At 44.9% G+C, this 13,082-nt stretch overlaps 1 protein-coding gene across 1 annotated transcript in view; it reads left to right on the top strand.

Annotated features, from left to right (window-relative positions):
- The window catches only part of LOC119387667 (corepressor interacting with RBPJ 1), a 36,031-nt gene that overhangs the window by 15,889 nt on the left and 7,060 nt on the right, over positions 1–13,082 (top strand). The window contains exons 6-8 of the mRNA XM_037655129.2: positions 3,498–3,607; positions 4,271–4,362; positions 9,597–9,736. Of these exons, the coding sequence (XP_037511057.1) occupies positions 3,498–3,607; positions 4,271–4,362; positions 9,597–9,736 (342 nt within the window). The remainder of the gene's footprint in view (positions 1–3,497; positions 3,608–4,270; positions 4,363–9,596; positions 9,737–13,082) is intronic.

The raw sequence follows: 13,082 nt of genomic DNA on the forward strand, positions 1-13,082 counted from the left end.
CCAGCTTTGCGAGCGCAAGAAGCGAAAACCACCCGAAGGATGAAACCAAAACCAGCCGGACCGCGTGCGCGCGTTATGATGCGCAACTGAAATCCACCGCACCGCTTTGGAAAGCAAAAAAAAAATAAGACTGAGAGGCATCGGCGCATTAAAAAAATTCCACGTACTCCCGAAGCGTCGCAGCACATTCCAAACAAGAGAAATAATCGAAGAAGGCACCGCGGGTGCACTCGGTTGTGCAAGCGATAGCCGGCGCGCCGTTTGCGGAGCATAAAGAAAGCAACAACGGAGAGACATCGGCGCATGAAAAAAATTGCACGTATTCCCGAAGTGTGGCAGCACATGCAAAGCAAGAGAAGTGATCAGAAAAGGCACGCACTTTAAACCAGCTGCACCGCGAACACGCTCAGATGGGCAAGTGATAGCCGGCATGCCGTTTTGGGAAGCAAAAAAAAAAATACAATGGAGAGACAAAGGTGCACGAAAAAAATTCCACGTATTCCCGAAGTGTGGCAGCACAAGCCAAGCAAGAGAAATGATCGAAAAAAGGCACGCGTTTTAAAAATAAACGCTATGCCTTAGATGTACGAAGCTTCCTGGTACCTTTGGTACCAGGAAGCTTCTGCCGTACATGTACGGCGAAAACCCTCAAGGGATTAGTTAAAGGGACCGATAACTGATTTTTCTCGACCTAGTTTTTTACGGCACAATAGAAAACTCATCCTTCGTAGTGTTTGTAGGTGCAGCGGTTAATCCCAAAAGCATGTGGTTATCTTATTAGCAGTATTTTTCGACCTGAAAAGCCCTTGAACTGTACGTAGATGTCCTCCAGCAACGCTGAGAAGCAATACCGATGCCGATAGCCCTCCTCGCATTATGCTCAAGGTTTTGCTTTCACAGGAGTGGGTGAAACTGTTCTTAACCTCCTTCATATTGATATTTTCAACCGTTTCGGAATAAAAAAGCACGTAGAATAAGTTTTCCGAACGCTTGTCGTCATGTGAGATCTCTTTACTGCCTCTCAAGCTGGATGGTCGTGGCCTCCGTGATTAGTTCTGGCAACGCGTCGCCGGAGGTAATCTCTGAGGCCGCGAGGCACTCTTCGTACTTTTCCAACACGTTCGTAGGCGCCTCTAGGCCTTTAGCTAACAATGTTCATGCTGCCGCTCATGAGCATGGGTCATACATCAAGCGAAGGCAGCGCCACTGTTCTGCTCAGTGCAAATGAATGCATGTCTGCACGTTTTACATTAGAAAAGATTATAATAAAATGTGTGCTGCATTTCAACGCTAATATAGTGACAATTGATAGCGTAGACCAGTAAAAGGTCACGTAATAGGTACATGTGCACGTTCTCTTTTTTGCGGCCGAGGCGCCAAAAGTAATTTTGAGTAAAGAAATAAAAATATAAATTCACGTTTAATTAGAAAAGCAGGGTTTGTTTTAGACTATACAATAGACAGTCCTTCTGTTGGGTTATTTCAGTTCGTGTTCTGATCGGTTGTCAGCCACTTTAATACATTTCAATCTTGTGAAAAATATCAAGCGTGCACCAAGGGACTTTAGCAAACATGCAGTATAACCATATAAGAACTTCTCTTATGGTTGTCATGGTGAACTACAACGTACTTGTGATTTCAAGCAAAATAAAATTTACGACATACTCACTTAGGAGAAAATCAATTCCTTTTTGTCCACTGCAGTGATGTAGTAGCTACGGTGCTCGGCTGCTGACCTGAAAGTCGTGGGTTCGATCCCAGCCGTGATGGTGGCATTTCAATTTCGCGCAGTACGTGGGCTAGAGGCCCACGTACTGTGCGATGTCGGGGCGTGTTAAAGAATGCCAGAAGGTCTCAATTTTCAGAACCGCCTCCACTACAGCGTGCCTCATAATCATATTGTGGTTTTGGCACTTAAAAGCCCACAAAATATTATCATTCTAAAATCAATTCTCTGGGGAAATTTATACTCATCTGGATTACATATCGCATCTTGCTTTCCTCCTTTGAGTTCAAGCTGAAGAGTTGAGTTAATAAACCAACATGTGCCTTTTTCTTTGAATTCATTGTTTTTCATTTTATGACGCCGTCCTTTTCAACCAGGCTTTGTATATAAAACGATGATTGCTTTTGTGCAGCCTGCCTGGAAATAAAATTTTTACTAGCAGCTGTAGGCACAATTTCGCATAAGTGCATTAATTTCGACAAGCTACATTTATGCACAGGTTCTTTGTAAGCTCATAAATAACAGATGGCAACCTTTTCGAAAAATTCTGTAGAACACTAATTACTTTAAAAAGCCTTAATCGTCATTCGTGCCTTGTGGAAAGGGCTGGCTGTGCATCACACAATAGTTTCTTTGTGTGCATATAATGGTGTGTTGCTATACTGCCATTGACAAAAGGTGCAGAATGTAAGCTCAGAAAAGAGGAAGCAATCTGCTGCGTGGAAGACACATTCTTGTTCCGCTAAAAGCTGCATGCACAAACTTTAACAGGATTCTGCCATGTGCTGTTTAATATTGCTCAAAATGGCGGGGTAAGTTGCACAAATCTTTTTCCTTACATTTTTTTCAACTCCTTTAAGGACAAGGCCTTTTGGGCAGTACCAAGATGTGGTAAGTAACTGTTGCACGCTGAGGTCTGCATCTTGTTCACTCTGATCGGCAGCCAAGTGTTGTTGCCACATTTAGGGCAACATTCGTATTTTATTTCTTCTTTTTCTGTTTTTTGACTAATTTTGGTCAACAGGGATTGTTGTGAAGCCTGTGTGCTAGTGGAAGGCATGGTCTGCCGAAAACTTTCCTTCTTGTTGCTGCATGAGTTTGTTAAATCGATTTAGAGGATTGTAACTGGTCATATAACCAAGCCAGGACATGAACAAAGGGCTTTCATTTTGGCGCATAAAATTTCCATTTTACATCATCGTTGGCTACAATATTCAGTGTGATGGCTATTTCATGAATATCTGCGTTATATTTGGTGGGGTTGCGCTCGGCAGTTCTTATGTAGGTGGACTGGCTACAGCAGCTTTTTGTCCATTGGGTTCTTCCAGGCACGAGGTTGGAGGTTCTATTCCTGACCACATTGTTCCACATTTCTGCACGAGTTCAATGCGAAGACACTTGCATACCCTTTTTCGTGGTTCACGTTAAAGAACTCCAAGTTGTGTGGACCCCTTTACCAGAGCATTTCTCATTGTATGTTTCTGTGTTATGTCATACCAGATATTAATTCAATTCTGCTTTGTAAAAAAACCTGTTAATGTCTGATAGACTAGGCTGGAGTTTATTCCCCATGTTCCACAAAGCTTGGGGCGTAATTGATCTTTCTCTGGCAAATCTTGAAAGTGAGAGATGCAAAATGCTTATGCGGACATGTGTCAGATAGGTACTGATGTTATGGTTTTCATAGCAGTAGAAATTTGTGAAAATTGCCTCTGGCTGTACTCACTTAATTGTGTAAGATCACAAAATGGTTCTCTTTGTCTTTGTCCAGGTGGTGTAAGCATGGACCCTTTGGAGTTGATGAAACAAATGAGGGATGATGGCCTCCAACTGAAGGCCAATGCCTTGGGACATCGCTTCAATGTGAACCAAGCAAATCAGGTGAGTGAAAGCTCTCCAAGATATCCAAGATATCATACTTCTTTTGGAAACTTCACGCCATTTGTATAGCAGATTCCTTGAGGTGTTCTTTAAGTTTAGAAGTTTTATGCTTTCCGAGGTAAAGCTGCTGCTGAAGACAGAAGTTCTTGTACTGTATAATCAGGTCATCCATTGGTGTACCTGAACTCTATTGATGAATTAACAATTTGAGCTGCTTGAATTACAAAAATGACCAATGTGACGTGTTAAGCTGATATCTCTTAGAGAAAGATTGTGTTGCAAGCTTTCAATGCAGATTTCAATGTTACTGTTGCCTGTAAAAGGGACAATTCAAAATGATGTTGTGGAACATTATCTCTATTACAGAAACATGGCCATGTAGTAATCATCAAATCAAGAAGTTTAATTGTGGGTAAAGGGACAAAATAGTTTAACAAAAATGAAAGGTAACCCTTAAGCTACAGCCAGTGGGTTGCATAGGTTAGCTACAATGGACTGCCTCCGCAGCAGGTACAGACTGTGGTACCTGCTTCCTGTATGGCATTTTTCTTATGTAGCAATAGGTGCTTGTCTGCCTGTGTGTCTATATATACGAAAAACTCTTTGCGTGCTATAGTTTGCACAAGTTGCCATTCATCTTCCTTTTCTCGTTTCACATGGCAGCTGCTTGTCCCAAGTGACGACGAAGATGGTGATGACCCGGAGGTGGCATTTTTGAAGTCCCTCAGCACCAAGCAAAAGAGAAAACTCTTGCTGTAAGACCATTTTGATATTCATCGTACTTTGTCTTTCTCAACATTCATGTATTTGCTGACAACTTGTTTCAAACCTTGTTATTACAGCCCTATAGAAGCCTTCACATTAGTACTCCCTAGTTTGTGTACAGAAACAGTATACAGTGTCAATGCACATCAACGTTGATACTAGAGGTAAACATTTAATCGGTCCAGAACGTTGCTACGGTAGAATTTCGTCCAATGAAACCGGAAGGAAGTGTAAAAACCTGTTCCATTTAACAGGAGTTTTGTTTATTCAGAAAGATGCACAGGAAGTGCAGCACTCGAGTGCACAGCGAACCAAATTAGTGGTAATAGTTCTTTCATCTAACACTTTCCTGTCCGCACCTATACTCATCGGCAGTATACTGCCGATGGTTTCAATAAAAAATTTTATCGCGTTCGGAGCGCTTACGGACAGCTAGCGCTATCCAGCGCATAAAAGGAGAACTCTTTTTCTAGTTTCACTTTTGTGTTGCCTTTTTCACCGCGGGGGGATTTTTAAAGCGCCTTTTAATCGCGCTTGGCGAGTGCTCGTACTTTCCGACATGGTGTCGACGTCGCGCGTAGCTGCCCCTCGGAAACGGCGAATTTCAACGGATTCTGATGAGTCTGCATCAGAATTTTGTGATGGTGGTAGCAGCGAAGACTCGGGAGATGACTTTGATTCATCAGACTTTAGCACGGACGGTGAAAGTGCGTCAAGTAGCCCCAGAACGTCGACAGGTATCCGCCGGTAAGTTCCGCTTTCTACTCCGAACCGTTTCATCGCGGCGGCGATCATATCTAAAGACATCCGGCGTGTTCTAAAGGTCTCAGTTCTTATCTGCAGGGTGTCAAAGTTGTTTGGACGGGATCACTTGGCGGCGGCGGCACAAAGAGTGGAGTTTTGCGCGAGAAGACTGCCGTGTGTTGACCTCGGCATTGCGCTCCGTAGTGCCACGCGGCGCTTTGTAAGAGCCGTGGACTTCTTCGCGCTGTTCTTCACAACAGAAATAATTGCAGAGATATGCAACATGACTAATAAATATGCGTGGATGCCTATTTTGGAGAAGCAGTCATACAGTCAGAGAGACGGATCATGGGAGGAAGTGACTCCCGATGAGATGAAGAAGTTTATCGGTCTTCTCATTTACATGGGTATCGTGCAAGTGCCGCGCTTGCACTGCTATTGGAACACGCGGAAATTATTTTCTGGCCTTATTCCACCTTTGGTAATGCCAAGAAATCGATTCAAAGCACTACTTGCATTCCCCAGTGTGTCCGACCCCGAGAAGACAACTGTTGCGTCCCATGGTAAGCTGCATCGCGTAGCTTCACTGCTGAAGCACATCAACGCCTCATCCGCTCAATTTTTCCGACCTGATCGGAGCCTCTCCGTTGACGAGAGAATGGTAAAATCCAAAGGCAGATCTGGAATTCGACAGTACATGTGGGACAAAGTTATCAAATGGGGATATAAATTGTGGGTTTTGGTGGACTCCAAATTGGGTTACACTGTTCAATTCAATGTATACACGGGGAAGCGCGAAGCACCAAGCGCATGTGGGCTCGCATTCGTTGTTGTGATGCGGCTGGCAGAGAACTACCTGGATCAAGGCTACATAATTTATTTGGATAACTTTTACACGTCGACTTTATTGTTTGTGCACTTGCTGGAGCGCAAGACGCTTGCTTGTGGCACAACGCGCAAGGATCGTCTGGGCTTTCCAACCGAGCTGAAGGACACTCAATGGGAAAAAAAAAGCAAAGAGAGGAGATGTTCGGTAACTACGGGATCAGGACGTTCTGTATTTACAATGGAAAGACAAGCGTGTTGTTCACATGATGTCAACAGCCCACACAGCCAACAAATTCGTGCTTGCGAAGCGCAGAACGAAAGTGAACAATACATGGCAAGAAGTATCTGTGAAAAAGCCTATGCTGATTGACAAGTACAATGTGGGCATGCTCGGCGGCGACAAATCAGACCAGCTAATTGGGACCTACAATGTTCTGATGAAGTGCGTGCGCTGGTGGAAAATGCTGTTTTTCCACTGTATAGATATTGCTGTTGTAAACAGCTTTATTCTATTTGATGAGCACCGTCGGCAGCATCCCGAAGAGCCTGAATTGTCAAGAGGTTCATGCTTCGATCAGTTCGCGTTCAAGCTAGAACTAATGGAGCAGCTCCTAGGACTTGATCAGCAGCAACATCCAGGTCCCAAGGCTCCTGTGGCTGTTCCCGCTGCAAGTGCCCCTAAGGATCAACAGCACAAGCCCCAGAAGCTACAAAGATACAGGAACTGCAAACTGTGCTAGCAAGAACGGAAAGTTGAACAAAGAATGAATGTTTTCTGCGAGACATGCTCTGCACACTTATGCTTCACCACATCACGCAACTGCTTTGCACGGTGGCACGATAGCCACTATGGCTAACATTTTTTTTTTGTATAAAATTAACTTGTACAGATAGAAAGTTCATCTTTGCAGTAATGTTGTATATAGCCTTCTTCTTTAAAGTGTATATTTGGAAATTTTTTTAGGTTGCATTGGTGCAAAGCAGCATCGATGTTCTTACGGAGTTTTCTCGTTTTTGTTACAAATATTTTCATTAAGTATTTTTCTACAAGAAATTGTTAAAAATGTTTGCTTGCAAATAATACCATTAGAAAGCACAATTTTTCAGCTACAAATTGATACCATACATTATAATATAAAGCATTTGGTGTAGCAGTAAAAAAATTGTTTACTAGACCACCCAAAAACTGCTTATTTTCCTTCGGACAGGAAAGTGTTAAGCAATAATCAACTGTAACTTACTTTTCTAGTAACACTGCAGCATTGATATTTTAGTATGACTGGGCCAGCAACCTTGGGAAGTCATGCTTTATCAGGCTCTACTGCCTGCCTTGAGTCAGGGGCCCAGACAGAGAATATCGTAAGCTCCCTGCATGTACTGTGAAAGCATTGTCACTATTTCATTGGGCTGCTCACCTCACCCCATCCTTTCCTTTCATTGACCTCAGATGAATTGAATGGCTAGTAAATGGATTCAAAATTTTTAATGACCTAATTTGGGACATGCTTTGGAATATTAATGGGCGGTAGTTGTGAGCAATAACCAGCAAGGACTGCCATATTTACTCATATAATTTACGTGCTTCTTTTTCTTATTTCGGAGCTTTGAAAAAAGAGGTGCATAAATTATGTGAAAGTTTCGCTAGCACGATCTCAGTAATGTCTTGGGTTCATGGCACGGGCAACTTGGTGGGTTTAACTTGGTTCTAACCGAATAATTTACCGATTACTATACATAACAGTTATATTATCTGACCGAGAGTAGTACCAAGTGACATTAAGTGCCGGCAAACCCCCCAACTTTCTCTGTCTACACGTCAAGCACTCTCAACATTGGGAAGAATAGGGGATATGTGTTGCGTCATAGGAGAGGCAGAAAATTTAAAAAAATATTACACCATCTCCCGCTAAAGGGGACCATGAGGCGATGCGAAGCCAGAGCACTTGCACGATCGCGTTCCGTTGGCGTTCGTTGGGCATGCTACCGACCTCGCGTCGTGGAACGCAAAGAGGGACGCTACACGCGTCGTATCTTCCATCTAGCCTGGCCGTTAATTCTCACAGGGCGAGCGGGGAACGCGGTCGACAGGCGGGCGAGACGGGGGCAGCGTAGGAGAGGAGAGAGAAGGGGAGGGGACGCGCATTCGCTCGAGCTCATCGCGGCGTTGCGCAGGAGAGAATTTCGGCATGTCTAGCCCGCGTTTCAGAGGAAGAGTGAAAAGGGGGAGGGGAGAGGGAAAGTGGAGACGGAAAGTGGAGAGGGTGAGTGGAGAGGAGGTGTGTGGAGAGGGTATGCGCATGCGCAGTAAGGGTGGTCACGCCGCACACCACCGGATTGAGCTCGGCCTTAAGATACTTCGCATCTAATAAAATAAAATGCAGACAAGGGCACACCTTCTTGATATGTACCTATGGAAAAGGGGTCTAACTGTGCACTAAACAACAGTTTGTACTCGCAGCCAGATATTACAAGGCCTTTCCTTTTTACCAAATTGGGGAAAAATTCTCTGGCTGAAACACACAACCGTGCAATTGCGCACGGTGGTGATTCCAAGAAGGGTTTCAAAACTTGGACAGGGATCATGCCGCAACATGATCTCAAAGCAGACGAGCCATGCGGCTTTCCAGAATCTGTCTGCATAGCTGTTTGTATGCTACACTGAGTGGAAAACAGCACTGCTCTGTTGAAACATGGTATCTGCTGCTGTGTGGATTTGACCATCCATATAACTATTTTTGTACAGCCTGGGCCTACTATAAGCTTATGTCATCACTGTGTCGGGACCCTCGGTGTACCACAAGCATATGTTTGTCATGGGAGTACTACTTGTGTAGTGGGGCATCTTGATGCCTATACTGGTTTTGACTGTGCATGGGTGCAGCACGTATGTTGATGGGCCAGTGTGGCAATTGCGAGCTGCTTGCATTCGTTCCTGCATGCGATGTGCGCTTGACGCAACCCTGATCAAGGAGATGGCAGTGAACAGAAATGCGGCATGGTTTGGTTGTTACCTATTAAGAGCGTACAGCACTTTACAGCAGTACTGCGCTAGACGCGCTGCAGAGCAGGCAGTTGAAGATGCCTATTGTGATAGGCTTGTCAATGACAATTTTTACCGGCGTGTTTGTCGGTGTCCACCATCACGCATCCATCCATTTCCTGCGCATATCTGTATAGGCATTACTGCACTCATGCCGAAGTACGAATCATTGGTCAATCAGTCTGTGCACTTACTGAGAATGAAGATCTCTTGCTGCACATCGTGGCGATGGCCACGCTGTGAGCTGGGTGTCACAGCCTGACAAAAGGTGTTGTTAAAAAGCTGAGATGACAAAGAAGCTGTGGATTGAAGGATGCAATCAGAATAATAAGTTTATTTATGCAAGGTTCTTGACACTGTGTACTAAATGTCTAGGATAAATTCAGCCAGCAATTGGGGATATTTTCAGCTTCGGAACCCCCCCCCCTCCCTCCGCTCTTGCCTCATAACTGACACCTCTGCATGTAAGCCTCTAAGCGTCATCATTCCTTGGCTAGCGCACCGAGCATCATCAAATACTCACCTATGCAGGACTTCATGCTTTCAAACAGAGCCTGTCCTCTTTCTTCTCACTGGTCTTACCTGAGCTGTAATCTCTCACTAATTGCACAGGAAGCTAAACAAGATGGCGAAGAAACAAGACCCAAAAGCTGATAAGAAGAAACGGAGCAAGGACAAGAAGAAGTCCAAGAAAAGAAAGCACAAGCATGGCGGCAAAAAGGGAAGTTCCAGTAGTGAGAGCTCCGACTCTGGTGAGTAGCTTGTGCTTCCTTCTTCTTCCCTTAGAACTGCAGGAGCAATGGCACCCTCAAAACTACGCCACAACTTAGGTTATGGAGGATGTGGTGGTGCTACCATTCAGCAGCTCATTCTTTAGACAATTGGCTCCTCGAAACACGACCCAAAAATAGGTTCGGCATGTCAAGATCTTCTTGGAAATTTTCTGGGAGTGTTTGCTGAAAGGACCGGATGTGAAACATTGTGGATCTTGTTCCTTGCACAAGGTAACCCTTAGCTTTGATTTTCACCATTGCGTGGACACTGCCTCGTGTATTGCATGATTATTCAGGCCCAAATTTTGATACCGATCCGGCCAGCTGTTGTATTGTGCTGCTGAGGTTGAGGTGAAAGCCATTAGTATTTCTGTATTGTTTGATCAGCTCTTAATCTCCGCCTTAAAGCAAAGCACGAGCGCAACCCATTCCCTGTTGCGTCTGCCAGGCAAATTTTGTTGTGCATACCACCACGTGGCAGGCAATGGAACAAAGCCTGTGTGAGGCGCGGCTTTTAATGTCAGCACAGTCCGGTAGGTAAAATACCGTTGTGCTTGCTATGATGGAGTCAGCAATAAGAGTGGTAACACGCATTGGTCACAGCCGTGGCCTTCAATCCTAGTGTGCAATGAAAAAGGTGTGGCTTCAAATGCTGAAATCCTTGGTCAGAGTATCCGTCACAGTGTAAGTTGAAGCATGGAGCGTAAAAAATGATCAAGCACCAGCATTTGAGTTTGACATTTTGCTGGCATTTCCCATTTCATGCAGCCTTGTGCTTTTTTTTCTTCGCTTACACATGTAATTGGTCACGCTACAGTTTATTCTAGCACTGAGCTCTGCAGGCACACAAGGTGGTGTGTTGTGTGTGTGTGACAATATGTGATATGAGAGTCGTGGCTAAACAAGCCATACTTCCCACTGAGCAAGATGTTAAAAATGAGTATACTTGCATGTTAGTTAGTTCTGGCTCTTGGAGCAGGTGCTGGGTCAGTTCCTCCAATGATGCGTTTAAATTTTAAAACAATGTATGGAGCTTGTACCACAGCTTTCATTTTGCAATGCTCTCAAGACGTCATTTAGTCATCAGTCTTTCATAACGCCATGATCTTATTTATTATGTATTATGCTTATTTATTTTGATGAGGCAGCGTGAATGGTGTGCTTTTGAGATATCAAACACTTCGTGCCCTCCTAACTTGTTTGTAGCAAGCCAGGGAGCTCCCGATGAGTTTCAAGTTTTCGTTTTTGTAATCTGACGTAACAGAGCAGACATCTTTACTCATGTTTGTCGCTGTGATCTTTCAAACTGCAGTGGTTTGTAGCTAATCTCTCTAGGTTAGAGAACAAAAAGGGATAGCCAACATTCTAGCTCACATTTAAAAAAAAGAAAAAAAAAAAGTGGACCTGGGCAGGCCATGTAATGTGAAGGGAAGATAACCGGTGTTCCGTTTTTTGAGTGACAGGTTGGGCACCATAAGATGGGAAGCGTATCCAAGGACAGTGGAGAATTAGGTGAAGGGACAAAATTAAGATGTTGACAGGCACAAAATGGGGTCAGCTAGCGCAAAGTAAAGTATATCAGAGATCACTGGGAGACGACTTCATCCTGCAGTGGACATAAAATAGGCTGCACATAGTGAGAATGGTGACATGGGGATAATGGTGAATGTCTGTTGTTATAGCGGCCTCGCCGTGGTTCTGTGAAAGGAATAATTGTAACAACATACTGAACAATTTGTAGCAGTGCTTTCTCCAACAACATACTGCAGAACTTTGTTTTGACTGTGAATTCCCAAAGAGCTAAGAGATTTGATGGTATCAGTGCTGTTGAAACAATCTTGCTCTTAAACGTGATAGTGGGATGATGCCACTTGGTAGGTGCAATTAGTATTGGCCTCGAGGCCCACCACTGGAAACGCCGGCGCCACCGTCGGCGTGACGTACTTGGCAGGATCACGTGGTCTCCGCCGCCGCGTCGGCTGCTTGTGGCGCACTGCCGCGTGCTTTGAAAACGAGTTTCAAGTCCCACATGCGCTGCGGTCTGTTCAAATTCGGAAGTTTTCTCTCATTTTCTACTCAATTGAAACCATTTTAATAGAGTGGCTGCCTCCGAAGGCGACGAACATGGGGCTCTACCGCTCGGTGCCGCAGCGCCGCGCTTACGCAAAGGAGCCCAGTGTCAGCCTGCACTGGTAACCGCGGGACAAGAAACAGCGTGAAGCATGGGTTGTAAAGCTAAGAACCGGCAAGTAGCCATCCGCTACGAGTCTTGTGTGCAACAAACACTTCCACGACGAAGACTTTTGGTGCTGCGTCGGGCCTGCGATGTTCGGTGAGTAGCAGACAGCGCGCACTGAGACGATGGCTCGCGCGCGCTTCCCGCCGGCAAATGATGCTTATCTGCCACAGGATGGTAAAAGCGCTACATTTTACCACGTGCGATGCCATCTCAGAACCCTCCAATGCGACCTCTTGATCGTCGGCCCCGTGCTCAGCGTCCACAAAATCGGCTGCAGATGCGCAAGTCATTGTTTAGATACGTTAAATTAAAAAACACACAGGGTTCCTTATGCATTCGTTAAAGATGACTAGAAGGCGAAAGCCATCTTCTTCTTGTCAGTCGATGTGCTGATTCTCCCACGTTACTGTATTTTCTTTCTTTTCCTAGGCGTGGCATGCTAACATGCTCGGTCTCGTAGACTGGTTCTCCTTCCACCAGCAATCTCGAAGTGGTGAAGCTTTGGTCTATGAATTTGTTGATCAGAGAGAGCGGCAAGTTCACTGGAATGCAAACGGAACGATAATAAGGAGCATTAAAAAAAGGCGTCGCATTTGCTCACGTTTTGTGTGAGCACCAAACGAAACGAATGCGCTGAATAAAGAAACAGAAGCAGCGGCATTTGCCCGCTGAGAAGACCGATCAATACGCAGTGCGAGACAACTTGTCAAATGACATTGAAACGTACCCGAATTTAGACCGAAAAAGAAAAAAAGAAACACTGAATCGTCGGGACGGCAGATCACAAAGTTGTCATGCGCACCGAAGCCGCAGTTGTAAGGAAATTGTTTTTGAACTGCTCTGATAGCGTCCGCGCAACAGTAGTTGTTTGTTTACTCACAAATTCTCATGTTTTGCGGCCTAAAGTTCGCAGCGCGGTGCCAAAACGCGCTCGTAGCAAAAGCGAAACCAGCAGTACGAACATACATGCAGACGCTCATACATGTAGAGGCACCGTCAGTCGTCGCGAACCCGTGCGATCGCTGGCTTGAGGCTTCTTTCTGTTATGCTCCGTTTGGTTATACAGGCAGTCTACTCTAACGAGAT

The sequence above is a fragment of the Rhipicephalus sanguineus genome, chromosome 3, assembly GCF_013339695.2.
Source record: "Rhipicephalus sanguineus isolate Rsan-2018 chromosome 3, BIME_Rsan_1.4, whole genome shotgun sequence".
Lineage (NCBI taxonomy): Eukaryota > Metazoa > Arthropoda > Arachnida > Ixodida > Ixodidae > Rhipicephalus > Rhipicephalus sanguineus.